This window comes from Callospermophilus lateralis, chromosome 2, assembly GCF_048772815.1.
Source record: "Callospermophilus lateralis isolate mCalLat2 chromosome 2, mCalLat2.hap1, whole genome shotgun sequence".
NCBI classification, from domain to species: domain Eukaryota; kingdom Metazoa; phylum Chordata; class Mammalia; order Rodentia; family Sciuridae; genus Callospermophilus; species Callospermophilus lateralis.
The window spans coordinates 174,792,048-174,808,395 of NC_135306.1; the positions used below are offsets into that span (position 1 = coordinate 174,792,048).

At 33.8% G+C, this 16,348-nt stretch overlaps 1 protein-coding gene across 1 annotated transcript in view; it reads left to right on the forward strand.

The window, feature by feature from the left end:
- The window catches only part of Ano3 (anoctamin 3), a 399,369-nt gene that overhangs the window by 371,027 nt on the left and 11,994 nt on the right, over nucleotides 1-16,348 (forward strand). Inside the window, exons 21-24 of the mRNA XM_076846993.2 lie at nucleotides 3,235-3,332; nucleotides 6,007-6,140; nucleotides 7,098-7,250; nucleotides 12,101-12,248. Coding sequence (XP_076703108.2) covers nucleotides 3,235-3,332; nucleotides 6,007-6,140; nucleotides 7,098-7,250; nucleotides 12,101-12,248 — 533 coding nt within the window. The remainder of the gene's footprint in view (nucleotides 1-3,234; nucleotides 3,333-6,006; nucleotides 6,141-7,097; nucleotides 7,251-12,100; nucleotides 12,249-16,348) is intronic.

Sequence of the window (16,348 nt, forward strand, 5' to 3'; positions counted from 1 at the left end):
CACTTACCCCATTAGTGACCCAAGGCTGACTTTTTCAGGAGTGTTTAACTGAAGTTAGGAAGAGTAGGATGGGTTACACAGTGGTTACAGCCAGATAGGTCTACATATTGATACCATTTGGGGGCTACTGTCACCAATAATTTCATTTAATTGTATATCCTTATTCTTTATCATGGAATTATTGGAAATCTTGATCGATATTTGAAAATCCCAGTAAAAAATGTTTCATAACTATGCTAGACATTTACCATAGGATATATGAGCTATGTGGTGATTGTATTTTCTAAGAAAGTATTATGTGCTTTGAAAAAATTCAGAGAAGTGAAAAAATTCAGGCTTGTAATATACCCCAGAAATCCTGTAAATATAGATATGGAAAATGTAAAGAATATAAGATAAGAATTGATCCTCTGAATTCATTCATTCAAGAAATATTTATTGGCACATATTCTATGCTGGACCTGTGGTAGATAATATAAGGAGTACAGATTAAGGAATCTTAAAGAATATGATGTAAGCACAAAACAAAACAATTATTTTGTCTTTGGATTCTGACAGTTTATACTCTAATCCTTTCCCACCCAAAGGCAAGATCTTTTTTAATATCTATAAATCTCCATTCCTTTTTTAAAAAACTGCTGCTACATGTAGCTATATCACTATTGGCCATTGATGGATTAAATTGGATAGTGCATGTAAAACACTAGGCATAATTACTGGTAACCATTATAAAGAAGGAAAAAAATGCTAAAATCTATGTTTGAACACCTATGATCTGGCTGACCTGGACTTGGGAATCTCATATTATAGCTATATGCTATGTCACAAAATTTTTTTATGTAAATACAATATTAAATTTTAAAAATATATATGTAATATTAATTGAGTCTTATTATATACTAGCAAATTCCAGAAATTATAAGTGCTTTTCATTTGTTAATTCATTTGATTCTCATACAATTTTATTACATTCATGTTATAGATGAGGAAACAAAGGCATACAGAACTTTAAGTGAAAGATCAGGGGTATTGGAATCTGATAGTCCTGTCTTCCCCCAGGTTCATCATCTATAAAGTGGGGCTACCAACATCCTTCACACCAGGTTTTCATCAGGAGTAAATGTGAAAACTTTGAACTCTGGTTTGTTCCTGATGATATGATTTTGATGGTGAAGTTGGGATGATTGCCTGGGACTTCTGCACACTCATTTACATGCTTTTACACAAAGTTGGATATTTTTACCAAATGACTTTTAGACTTTTGAAAGACTCAAGGACGTCATTAGTGAATAGGGCAAACCAGCAAACATCCTTACATCCCTTTCTGTTCCCTATAAATCTCAAAGTCATCAAAACTCCATTTCAACAAAATTGTAAATGACCTGTCTTTCAGCCTCCCCACTTTGGCCTACTACCTTTTATGGGGAATAATCCATTCACATGGTCCTATGATTGTCTTATTTATTCTGGCCTATACAATAATACATTGTGTTAAACAGGTACTTCAAGGCAAAGAACACATTTGGCATGTAGAATTTATCCTAGCATAGTATAAAGCAGTGTATTAGAGGGCAAGGGACCACAGCTTTCTTCCCACAGGACCAGTCAATGTTACATGACCTTAGGGAAGTCAATTTGCCTCTAAATCTTTCTATAAAAATTAAGAGCTTCGTTTTGCCACTATGATCTATGATCTGACTCTGTGGCTTAGTAATTACTTAGCTTTAGACCTTCTCCGGAACACAGTTACTAGATGTACATGGCAGAATTCAAGGGTCCTAAGTTCATTTAGAAAGAAGAGGCATGCTTGGAAAGGTGAATTTATTCCTCTTCATGTAGTAAGCATGTCCACTGGCAAACCCTCTCTGGCTCAGAGAGTATTAAGTTACTGGGCTGGAACAGGGAAAGCAGACTCTTTTGCATCTTAATTATTTGTTCCTTTTGAAGTCCTACTAGTACCAATTTGATAGAAATAGAAACTGTGGATCAAAGCTGTAGAGACTATCATCCTTATGAGCAGGACATGAGCTCATTTCTAAAGAAACAGACCTACGCTTTCTCACCATAATAGCTTCTATAGTGCAGAGTTTTCAAGCAAAATACATGGGTTGTAATTTTCACTGAAATCATTTTTGTGTGTGTGTATATTCTTATATTTTTTAGATTGAAAATCTAAAAAAGTAGAAGCGCACAGTGGAGAAAACACTGGGATCATCCTGACAAACTATTTTGTGATATACCTTTATCACTTAAAATGCATTCTAATATATGTAGGTATTCCCTCTCCAGGGGGTGGACTTAACACTTTTCTATCATCTTGAGAGTGGCCTAGACTTAGTGGCTCACTTGTAAAGACTAAAGAGAGAAAAAGAATAAAAAAAGAGTAGCTTTGCAGTAAAACACCCTAGAAAACACTGCATCAATCAAATAGGTTAACATAGCCCGTAATATTCTGTATGAAGTAGCTCTGATAGGATGTAATCCTCACCTCTGTGATCTTCCTCCAATGCACAAAACCACAGTCTTAACATGAGAAAAGCATCAGAAAAACCTGGACTGGCTGACATTCCATGGAATATCTATTCTGAGATCTTCAAACTGTCAAGTTATAAAAAATGATCAAATCAGAGAAAAAGGGGAGAGAAGAAAAATAAATGCAGTGGCGTATGCTGAGTTAAATTGTGCAGCAGTGTGAGGAAAACTGATGAAATGTGAATAACGTATGAAATCTAGTTAGTTACAATGTAATAACATTGGTTTCTGAGCTTTGACAACTAAACCATGATAACATAAGGAGCAAAGGCAAGGAACTCAGTGAAGAATGTCTTGGAACTCTCCACAAATTTTCAATACATATAAAATTATTCTGAAGTTAAAAAAACAATATATATAAAAACATGTGCCATAAAATTATTCTCCTACTACCTGATTGTTAACAGTATATAGTATTCCATAACAGTTATCATATGTGATCATACCTAACACAGAGCTTGGCAGATAGAAAGTACTTATCAAAAGTTAGATTTGTTTGTATTGCTGTTATGATTTTTAATCATTATTACATTATCACTATTAAGAATTTCCCTCTCAGTGTCCTCACACATGCTATTTCTTTCTTTTTTTTTTTTTTTTTTACTTTATGCGTGAAACAGTTTGACTCAGCTTTAGATTTATTGCTCAATTTAATGGTGGGAAAAAGAGCAGATCATTATTGCTCTTCTTGTTTCTTTCCAGTGTCATCCTAGTGGCTGTTTGATAGACCTGTGCCTCCAGATGGGTGTTATCATGTTTTTGAAGCAAATATGGAACAACTTCATGGAGCTGGGATACCCGTGAGCATGCTTTAACCTTGCTTTTTATGTAGTTATGAAGGAGAGTGATGGCAACTAGTGCTTAAGCATTCAGGATGGGTGACAGACAAAGGAGCTTTATTTCCCATTAGGCTGCCTACTAAATGCATGACCCTGTAAAAGTAAATAAGCATTTCTGAGTCTCTAATTTTACCTTTCTATGATGAGATCACCATCATGAGTACCTCTCCCTTAAGAACAGCTGCAAGGATGAAGGAAATATTGATGTAGAGTAACTAGTTCAACATGGTAAGGCACCTGTTGCTATTTTTGAGATTTTGACATTACATGTTCTTGAAGATAAAAATCATTTTTCTGGTTTCTTTGGACTACTAGCAGATCAATAATTGTTGTTACTCCCAGGAGAATAATGGGCTGCATGATTTTATATTTGGCACCCTTTACAAATCCTCCTTAGCCCTCAAAAATAATTTGAACAGAACTGATTATGATAACATCAAATAGTAGCATTCTACTCTTGTCCTTTTAGGTAAGTTTTAACGGTGAAATGCTGACAGATGTTAGATGTCCACTCTTATACATATTAAAATATTATTTCCATCAATATACCATTAAATGCAAGACATTTAAAACAATGTGATAGTGAAGCTTTGAGACCTAATCAGCCAAAGGTTAAAATGACTATTTCGAGTACTTTCTGACTATGGGTAAAGAACTAATTAGTCAGTGAAGCATATATGTGGCTTAGGATTGACTAAATTTAATTTTGAGTAAATTAAAATTGAGTAAATTGAATTTTACTTAGATTCCTTTTCCCTTGTGGTCCTACAAATTATATTAGGACATTCCTGAGCAGAGATCTGAGGGTTGGAGAAATGATATACACCCTGAAGTTTGCCATATAGCATTGGTTAAATTACAACAGTCCTAGAACATAGACCTAGAGTTTCCCTTGTTCTAATTTCTTCTCTGGTCCTTACTAATTTCACTTAAAATTCATTTCACTTTGAGACTTTTTTTTTTTTTCATTTTTTAAAAAAATGAGTTGACCCAGTGGATTTTCAATCTTAATTGTAGGATACAGGACTCTTTCGCGAAGAGATTTTTATATAGACCCTTAAAATTCAAAACAGATTAAAGCAAATCTCTTCTAAATGAAGAGAGAATCAGAGATGGAGGATTGGGGATCCCAGTCTGTTTGTCTTGTCCCTTCCTGTCCTTGACTCACCCCATGGAAACATGGGATTTAGGAAGCATCATGTGAGAGGACCTGAGGGAACTTGTGTAGCTCAGGATCTGGCATGTTGTGAGTTTTGCATAAGCACCGTCAGGACAGCATAATGGTTATTCTGATATCAGGATAATTGTGCCATCCTGATGGATGGACTGCCATGCATACCATGCTCTTTGGAAGCACTTGTCATTCTGGACTTGTTGCAGGGGTCAGCCTGGATCACATATATAAAGTATTAAGAGCATCAGAGCAGGAGACATCTGGCTGGTGTTTTTCAACTCCCTAGGCAAAGGTCTTACTGAAGAAAACTTAGAGGAGTGAATCAGCCATCAAGCTGTGGTTTACAAAGCTTTTAACCACAATTCTCTGTCTTCAAATAAAATTTTAAGCAAAACCCAAATAAATAAAATAGAAACAAGCAGGTCCGCCTCAGTTCCATCCTCCAGCCTCTTTTTCATTTTTAAAAAGCTCTAAGAAGCAACCCTATGAGACATTTGTTGGAGCATTGCCTGATGTTTTAATCTAGCCATGGTTACATGAAGCTTAGGTCCATGATTAATTGAAATTGAGCATCTAGTACTGTTTACTCCTTCTGTGAGATTCATCTCATCCTGGAGGTAGTTTTTTTTTGATACATTCTTAATTCATTGCCCAGGAATATACAATATATGCAGACCAGGATATTTTGAGCCACATAATTTTAAGACCACTCCTGGCCTAGAGAAAGAGCATTGTCATTTCATTTCCATGACTAAAAAATGGCCTCATGAACACAGATCCACTTCCTGGCAATTATTCTTCACTAGAATAGCAGAATATAATCACTCAGATGCTCAAATTCTTCATGGTTACAAACTCAAGGAGGAGAAGTGATTTGATGCAAATCACATCTAATGTACTGCATGTTGGGGGCTAGAATCTAGATTCCCTGAAGCCCCATCTATGGCTCACTTACTTTTCATGGAGCATAATTTTATTCATATACAGAGAACAGAGTCCAGGAAATGTTGCGTAATGAGCAATGAAGTTCTCAGACCTAATCATAACAGGTACTGTAGAAGTTTAAGTACTATACAAATGTGTAAGTGTAGGTGGAGAAAAGGATCATAGAAATGGATGCTTGTCTAATCAATATCAAGGATCATCTTTGTGTATGGGTAATGGATTCCTAATAGATATGTAGATGTTTATAGTCTAGTATCTAGGAGAGTTCTGGAAGGATAGGGTCTATTATCCCATTCTAAACCATTTTAGGGTTGTTAAGATTTTAAAAAAAAAAATTTAAAAGCTATTTGTTGGAATTAGAGAATTAATTTTTTTAACATTTTAAAATTTGAGATCACCAGTTCCCAGAAATGCTTAATGTAGCCCAAGAGTAAATCTCATTTCTTAATGAACAATGATTGTGCATCAGACGCTGAAATGAGAACTCCGAATACTTTGGTCTGCTCTGTGGTGTAGGCTGATCCAGAACTGGTGGTCACGACATAAAATCAAGCGGGGAATACAGGATGCCTCTATACCTCAGTGGGAAAATGACTGGAATCTGCAGCCCATGAACATACATGGCCTGATGGATGAATACTTAGAAATGGGTAAGGAAAGAATATTCTGCAGAACCTTCTTGATATTGATTTTCTAAGCCACGTGGGCTTTGGTTCAAGGGAAGAAAACGTGTGTCTCCTTTCCAGCCCCAAGCATTCTAAACCACATCTGCATCTTTATCTCAGCAGAGCCAGAGGTGTGGAGCAGTGTCCCTGGAAGGGTCACACATTTTGTTCTCTGACAGCCAAATGAGTGTTTTTCTCACAGGGGAGCCCCTGGCTTCTGAGCAAAATAGTTTGATGAAACAAACCAATTCCTTTGTTAAAAAAAAAAAAAAAAAAAAAACCCACAACATCACCTACAAAGAAAATAATGATTCTTTTTCACAATAAATCTTTGCTTAGATCCAAGTCTGTCTCAGCTTCTTCAAGAATCTTATTTATTTATGTTAAGAAAATAAGGATTCCCGTTCCAACTGTTAGAATTACTGGCTATTGACTTGACATTTGCTTTTCTCTGGCCTCCAGTTTTAGCATCTATAAAAAGAGAGGTCAAGATGACTGTAGGTCCCTTGAGTCTGTTCCAGAGCCAAGCATTTTCCTTCAAGGCCTCCTGTTCTTTTTTACATCTTTTCCCTGTTCTTCCTCCCTGTCAGGCTCCTACTCTTTTCTTTGTGCTCCCTCCTCCTTCATTCCTTGTTTTCTTCTTTCCCCTTCCTTCATGCTTCATTACATCAAAGTGAAGACCCACATAGAATTTAAATCAGTTCAAATCTCTGAATGCAGTTTTAAACATTTTCTTGCCCTGTGCCCTTTAGCAAGTTTACTTAACACATATGAGCGAAAATTTCCTCAACTGTGAAATGAGATAAGCATATTTACTTTGTAGGAGTATTGAAAAGATTAAAGACAATTTATGTAAAGTTCCTAATTTGACACAAAAGAGGCACTCAATAAATGATGCGCTGTTTATATTATTAATTTTCTAACTAGTTTCTCTTTTGACAGTTTTGCAATTTGGCTTTACCACCATCTTTGTGGCGGCTTTTCCTCTGGCCCCGCTTTTGGCTTTGTTAAACAATATCATTGAAATCAGGCTTGATGCATACAAATTCGTCACCCAGTGGAGGAGGCCTCTGCCAGCCCGAGCAACTGACATAGGTAAGTTATTAAATGGTTTTTGCTTTGCTATTGCCAAAGGGTGTGCAATTCATATTTAATCACCAATATGTGAGAGTATTGAGGTATGATATGTAAGAGGTGAGTGCTCATGGGAGATTAGAGTGCTTGTCAAAGGGCTAAAGGAAATGGGTTAATTCTCTTCTGCTCTCCTGCCATGGGAGGACACAACATTTGTCCCCTCCAGAGAATGAAGCAATAAGGTGCCATCTCAGAAACTGGAAATGGTACACTCATGACACACTTCCTGGTGCCTTGATCTTGGATTTTCCATCTCCAGAATAGTTAGAAATAAATATTAGTTCTTTACAAAATTACCTGCCTCCGGTATTATGCTGTAGCAGCACAAATGGTGTAAGAAAAGATGGCTTGAGATCACTTAAAACAATGTGAACTTCTATTGTGGGCTCCCATAGAAGCCCATAACAAGACTTCCAACCATAACAAGACTCAATACTTTTTGGTTAAAAATAATAAAATGCATAATAATTTGGTTGGAAGTGGGTTCATTTTAAATATACTAGTTCATAGATTTTGAAAGACTCTCTCAAATATCTTTTCATGTTAATATGCACAAATGTGCCCCATTCTACACAATTGTTACACAAAACTCCAACGTGGCTTTTTGAAAAATCAATAGTCTATAGAGATATTTAGATTGCTTCATTATTTTATTATAAACAATACCGAGGTGAACATCTTCACACAAAAATTGTCCAATTATTTCTTTTTTAAAAATTTTTCAGTTGTAGATGGACACACTATCTCTATTTATTTATTTATATGTTGTGCTGAGGATTGAACCCAGTGCCTCATGCATGCAAGGCAAGCATTCTACCACTAAGCCACAACCCCAGCCCTGTCCTATTATTTCATCAGAATAAATTCCTTGAATGGAACACTTGTTCAGAGAGCATGTACATATAAAATTTTGGTACAAATATTGACAATATGTTTTCCAGAAATTGTGTACCAATCTGTATATGAATGTACATTTCCTAGACCACTCTAAGTATAATAAGGATTTTTTAAATTGTTCTCTCCTTGTCACTCTAATGAGGGAAAAAAAAAAACCATTTTCTTGTTGTATTTCCTTGGATTTTTATTACTATAAAATTAAAGGTATTTATATTTCTTCTTTTCTAATTGCATTATACACTTCAGCCATTATATCTAATTTGGTAATTTTTCTCTCTGTGTTTGTACTATGAATCTTGATATAGACATATGTTTATGTACACATATATCTTAACATATATATAATGTTTGCTACATTTATATATATATGTATATATTTATATACATCTAGCAAACAGTATTAAAATTATGATTTTTAATTCATTTACTTTTTCATAAATAAAATTTTTAAAATTTTATATAACTTTTGTGCACCTATGTGCATTATAGATATTATCATTTGTGACAGTCCTTTTAGAACTCATGATTTTTCACAAGTTGTTTTCAGTGTTTTGTTATTTAGACATGTCTGTATAATATTCTCTTTTTATTTGTTGTTAGTTGGCATTTGAGATTTTATTTAAATTGTTAATCTGCTTAAAATTTATTATTGATGAAATTGAGATTCAGTTTTTCTTTTTTCTGTTGTTTGTTTTTCTCCAAGTCAAGTATTAAATAATCCAGGTTTTTTGGAGGAATTATTTGAATTCTCTTTTTTGCTCAATTCTGTGTAATCTTAAGTATTATTTCTAGAATCTGTTTTTCCCATTGATATGCTACGTGTTTTTCATATTACTTTAATAACCCTTAGTTTTGAAATAGGAAATTCAAGTTTATTTAAAAATAATCACACATTTTTCCTTTTGTTTTGGGGGGAATTTTATTTTTTAAAATACTGAATGATTCATTTTTTAGTTAAATTTTCTGACATACATTCTATTCCATAGTTACCAAAGTCTGTTTCAAATATGCTAATCTGTAGAGATTCAATGTCATGCAGTTTAAATTCCCAGGGTATTTTTGTTCATTGTTTTAGAATACTCATTCTTTTAAGCAACTAAAGTCATTACTCTTGCTGTCCTTTAACTTTGGTATATTTGTTAATTTCATTATTAAATCAATAAGAACACATTAATGAAAATGTAAAAAATAAATTTAAAAAGGATTAAAAACCCTTCCCATTTCAGTTTTTGTTTAAATTTTTGCAGTTGTAAATAGACAAAATACCTTTGTTTTATTTGTTTATTTTTATATGGTGCTAAAGATCAAACTCAGTGCCTCTTGCATGCTAGGCAAGTGCTCTGACAATGAGCTACAGCCTCAGGCCCCTATTCCAGTTTTAATTAGCATTTATTGTAGCTTTCAATAGATAGGTTGTTTTAACTTTACTGTATGTGGCTTTGTTTAAGCTAAAAAACAAAAATATGTAAAAATAAATAAGTAATAATCCTTCTTCTCCATTAGTTTTCCACCTCGGGTAATCAGTGCATCAGTTCAGCATGCATCCTTTGTCAGTGCTTTACTTGCTCATACAAACATACAGAAATATAATCATATACATAAATAGGATTCTGCATGTGTTTTCATAAACATTCTCCACCTCAAAATATAAGTCTAATACATTTTAATAGAATTATGATATTCATAGTAATGATATAAGATAAAAATTTACAATAATTTAGAAATTTTATTTCTTTTAATAGTAATAAATATAATATATAGATATAGATAAATATTTTATATCATGTATCCATATACATTATATGAGTATAGTGTATTTATAATATAGATCAAAAAGTAGGCCTACTGGATTAAAAACAAACATATTTTAATTTTAAGATATATCTGACTAGTTAATAACTAATAATAAGTAGTAAATCATTCCAACAACAATGTAAAGTATTTCATTATATTCCTAAATAACATTGGATGGTATTTGACCATCTATATTTTATTTTAAAAATCTTATTCTTTTCTTTGAAGGACATTTTTCAAAATACTAGTGATTAAAAATTTTTAAGACATTATTGGTTATTTTCACTCCCCTAACATATTTTTATTTGTACTATTTGTCCATTTGTTCCTTTAATTTTCTCATTAAAATTTTAGGATCTTTTTGTATATTCAACACTTTTCTCCCAGACTACTTTCTTTTGACTGAATTACGTAACTTTTTTTAAAAAATAAACGTTTTATGTATTTAGTATTATTTTATGAATTTTGATTTCTTGCCTTATGCTCTCCCTAGTTAGCTAAACCTAAAAATCCTTTCTTATTTTAATTTTTTAATTGCAGCTTGATGTAGGTATATTATAAAGAGTTTGAAAAACAAGGGGAGGAGAAGTCAAAGTTGCCATATTACCCAATCACCTTTAGCATGTCTGAGTAATTTTTTCTAGAACTTTTTTCTTATCAATATTTCTAAAGTCAGGTTTAATCCTAGTTGAAACATCAGTTTTGAATATAATCAGTAGTATACTGATGTGATATGCAACATCAGAAGCTAATTTGTTTGTCTATATGACACCAGATTTGCCCCCTAAGAAATAGCAAATGTCAACTAGTCTTTATGGATTTTATCTCTTTTTGTGTGTGTATTTTTACTTTAAATTGAAACTTGAATGATATGGACATCATTACCCTAAGTACATGTATGAAGACATGAATGGTGTGAATATACTTTGCATACAACCAGAGATATGAAAAATTTTGTTCTGTTTGTGTAATATGAACTGTAATGCATTCTGTTGTCATATATAACAAATTAGAATAAAAAATAAAAGAAAAAATCTATAAAAAGAAAAAAATTGAAACTTTCCAAATATTTTTTTTTTAATTAATTTTTATTGTAGGTTGTTCAAAACATTACATAGTTTTTGATATATCATAATTCACACTTTGATTCAAGTGGGATATGAACTCCCATTTTTACCCCATATACAGATTGCAGAATCACATCAGTTGCACATTGATTTACATATTGCCATTCTGGAGTCTGTTGTATTCTGCTGCCTTTCCCATCCTCCGCTATCCCCCCTCCCCCCTCCCCTCCCCTCTTCTCTCTCTACCCCCTCTACTGTACTTCATTTCTCCCCCTTATATTTTCCCTCCTTTCCCCTCACTTCCTCTTGTATGTAATTTTGTATACCCCTGAGGGTCTCCTTCCATTTACATGCAATTTCCCTTCTCTCTCCCTTTCCCTCCCACCTCTCATCCCTGTTTAATGTTAATCTTCTTCTCATGCTCTTCTTCCCTACTCTGTTCTTAGTAACTCTCCTTATATCAAAGAAGACATTTGGCATTTGTTTTTAAGGGATTGGCTAGCTTCACTTAGCATAATCTGCTCTAATGCCATCCATTTCCCTCCAAATTCTATGATTTTGTCATTTCTTAATGCAGAGTAATACTCCATTGTGTATTAAACCAAAATACACATTGAATATAGACATTTCAGAGTGTATACGACCATGTAGAACTAAAAGATATAGAATTTAAAAGATTTTTATTCATAGTTTTTATTACCTCAACACATTCTGTATATTAGGCTTTGAAATATCTTAGTTGCATGTATTATGTCTCACTGTTACAGAACCTGAACCAGGCCCTAAGAATATTCTGATTTTCAAATATTTTTAGAAGGGGTTCACCTTCCCTGTATAGAAAAAAATATGTATCAGATGTAATATTATATATCATGTATTACCAAACAATATATCACCAAACTTTATAAATCATGATGGAGTGAGATACTATACTGAGTTGTGGACAGAATTGTCGTTCCAACACGAGTAGGACATTCTTTTCAAAATAAGATTGATTATAGGGTTCTCATTTGGTTAATTTTTATTCACTGTCTTTAATCTTTCTCCTACCAGGTATCTGGCTTGGAATTCTTGAAGGAATTGGCATATTGGCTGTGATCACCAATGCATTTGTAATTGCTATTACATCTGACTACATCCCACGTTTTGTCTATGAATACAAATATGGCCCCTGTGCAAATCATGTAGAACAGAATGAAAAGTAAGGTTGAAATTTACACATTTTTTCTGATCTCTTTTATGTTTGTAATTAAAATGAGAACTTTTGAAACATTTTGTTCGTGACCATTAAGAGTAATGTTTCTTCTGGTCATTGTAATTATAATATGTTTATTAGATGAAATCAAGTGAGGTTAAAAAAAAGCAGCTGTGTTTTTTACAACAAATAATTTTATAGAGTATATTTTCAGTTTGAAATGCATGATGTCAAAATACTAAAACTTTCATGTTGTTTATAGAAGTCAAATTTTAGAACTGGAGGAAATCTAAGAAATCATCTACTGCAATCTTCTCACTATGCAGATGGGGAAATTGAAACCCACACTGGTTTATCAAATTACTGAAGGGGAGAAAAGGCAATTATTGGGGAGATACAGAGCATGAAGAGACTGGTAGCTATGTGCCTAGAGAGTTTTAAAAGGAATTTACATCTACTGGTTTTCCAAGTGCAGGAAATCTTGCCCTCAACCTCTCTCATACGTACTGCTCTGATGTTTTAAACCAGATAAATCTTCCAAAAGGGAAGTTTGTTTTGTATACATTGTAAGACATTTACTAGTGCGCTTTGGCCTCTTCCCAGTAGACACCAATGGTAAATGCCTTGTTCCCCAAGTGACAATCAAAAATATCTCTAGACATTGCCAGATGTGCCCCAGGGGACACTTGTTTAGAACCACTACATTGGATGATATGCTATTTCAGATCTTTCCTTATTGAAAGACAGTGTTGGGGAAGAATGCAAGAGGAAAGTGGATTTGCATAACAATGAAAAACTGGAAGCACTTGAGTATTGTTGTGGGAGACTAACCTTAGATGTGAAAGTGGTGATAGAAGATAGAGTAGCAGTAAGGAAGCTGCTTCTCCTCTCTCCAAGAGAAGTATCTTGGAACATAGGATTGATGCTGACGCAGTTTATGTGCCACAACAGGATGAGCCTTGATTTAGGATGAAATTAACCCTTGACTCTCCTGATGAACTGAAGTTCTTTCAGAACACAGAAATACCTTTAAACATAAATGCCTCATTTTCTAAAAGAGCAATCATAAAAAATAGTTATTGTATTATATCTTGTTATTGTTTATATCTTGGCATCTTCAAGGAATGTTGTCTTACGTTAGACACTTTAAGTTTGAATTCTAACTTTGCCTTTTACTAAAAGGCACATACTATCTCTCTGTACTTGATTGGTTTATAACAGAAAGTGTCCGTGGGCCTTATGATTAAGAAAGTGTCTGAGATAAGGTTTATGAACTACAACACTATGTAAACATAAGCTTGTTTAGGTAGTAATAGCAAAAACCTCAAAAGTCTGTTTTCTTAATTCAAATGGTCTAGAAGTAGATTTTAATAATTTGAAACATATAGGCTTATCTGCCACCTTCTTTCTAATGATTACTTGCTAGTGGCTTTATTGCCACCTAGTGGCAGGTGAAAGTAAGATTGACTGGGTGTCTGTTTTAGAACCTGCCTTTCATGTAGATGGCATCTGTCTCCTCCATATTCAGGGATTGGGGACGTAGACCAATTTCAAACAGAGATGTGAAGAGCTTATGTGTTGCTGACACCACACATTCCAAGTATTTTTCCTAGCATGCTTAGCAGCTAACTTGGAGTAGATTGATTCAGATGAGACATTTTCAGAGCTAGCTGACAGAAGGACAAGACGGCAGGGAAGAGAAGGATATTGGCAAGAGGGTAGCAAAAATGATAAATCATGGGGCCTAGGATGGAAGGGGAAGGTATTGAAGCCACTGCATCACTGTAATTAATATTTCAATATTTAGAATATGACAGACATGTGGTTGAATATAGGTTCTAACAACTGTTTGTCTTAGGAACATGATTCTCAACATCTGCTCTGCAAATATCCTTAAGGGTCCACAAGTTCAATACTATTTTTATAATTACACTAAGACATTACTTCCCCTTTTCATGTATTTATATTTGCATTGGTGGTGATAAGGCAATAGTAGATAAAATTTCTGGTGGCTCTTCTTAACTCGAAGTATTAGAATCAAACAATATTCCTCATCACCATTTAATCACCTTAAAGATACCAGTAAAAAAATTCAGTGTGCTTAAGTAAAGCATTAATAATTATTAATTTTTACAAAATAGACACCTTTGAATAAATGTCCTTTCAATATTATATGTAACAAAATGTGAAATGTGCATAGAGCACTTCTGCTACATACCCAGATGTGATATGTGTCTCAAAGAAATGCACCCATGTGTTGGATTTCCAGCTAAGAAAAATCTTTTCCCACCTGAAATAATGACTGTCATTCAACTAGGATTATTTGGACTTGGTATTTAGCAGCTACTCTTCTAGTGCATGCACAAAACTAGTCTGTCATTTTAAGGCAAATATTTGACATTATGTGTTGCATAGCTTCCCAATACTTAAGAGATTTATTTTCTAATACAAAGTTTAAAATTGTGTTCTTTTTTCAGAGACTATAGTAAAAAACACACCAACCTTAGAAGTTCTGAATAATTCATGGCACAAATATTTTTCAAATGACTGATATTTGACATTACAAAATCATGCATGGATAAAAGATGGTTAATGTATAAGATAGACCTATGTATTTTAATGTAACTGCATGAAATGTTCATTACTGTGGCTTAAGATTTCACATTGCAACTAAGCTTTAAGAAGCTACCCCATGTAGCTTTAGTGTACTATCACTGAAACATATCCAAAATTATCTGAAGTGCTATTAAAATAGTCCTTCTTTTTCCAACTACTTATCTATATGATGCCAGATTTTCCACTAACACTTGAACCAAAACAACATATTGCAACAGATTTAATACAGAAGTGGATACAAGAATCTAGTTATCTTCTGTTAAAACAGATATCAAAGAGATTTGCAAACATATGAAATAATGTCATTGTCACTATATTTTTTCCCTTTGGAAGTTATAGCTATTTTTCTTTAAAATGTACCATTTTTTATTAATTTACAATAGATTTGATGGTCACTTTTAAATGAATAGTTAAATATTTTCTAAATTTGTTTTCATTTCTAATGTAATAAAATAGCAGTAGATATACCTCGGTGACAAAGGCTTTTCTGGTGTTCAATACTTTTAAAAATGTAATGAGATTCTGAGGCCCAAAACTTAAGGAATTATAGGCCTGGAGAAAGTTACATAGCCTCTCTAAACCTTGTGTATTTAATCTGTATGATGGAGATTATAATATACATATTTTAAAGTTGTAAAATTAATGATGTCCAACAACTCTTTGAATGTACATAGAACTCTAAAATATGAATAGTACTAACACATCTTTGTCCCCCTTTCCTTTATCATCCTCTTTCCCATTCTTACCCTCCTTACAAACCAACTGGCCAATTATTATAACCTCTTCCTTGGGTTCACTGGTCCCTGCCCTTCCCCCCTAATGTTTTACTGCTTTGGCAGAGTCCCAGCCATCTCCAAACTCTGTCTAGTCTGCACTGTTCACATACAGCTAGGGTGGATGAAGAAAAACAAAAACACTGGCTAGCTTCACTTTATCTTTATTTTATTTTTTATGTGGTGCTGAGGGTCAAACCCAGTGCCTCCTACATGCTAGGTAAACATTCTACCACTGAGCCCCAACCCCAATCCCTTTACTTTAAATTTTTACCACTTCTCTTTTGTGGACCCAACACCCATTTTATTTCCCAAGTCCATTTGCTCTCCTTTTTTAGAGAAGTTTTTCATACCTTCTCCTTGTTCCTTAAGGCTTCGGCACCTCCTTCTTTATTCTCATTCTCAGGTTTACTTAACTGGGAAAATGGAGCCAATTAGAAAAGAACTTCCCCAGATATCCCTGATTGAGTCTGCCTACCTACACCATGCATCCCACACAGTCTGCTTTCTCCCAGTTCCTAGAAGTGGAACTTTCTGCTCCTGTGGAAAGCAAAAGCCATCTAATTGTACCCTAGATCTCTTACTCATTCCTGGAGAACACCAGTCTAGTATTCATTTCCTTTTTCTCATACACTACAAACAGAATCTTGCCTTTTTCACATTAACACTGATATATGCTTTTGTTTTTCCAGCCAATGTGTAAAGTCCTGTCTTGTT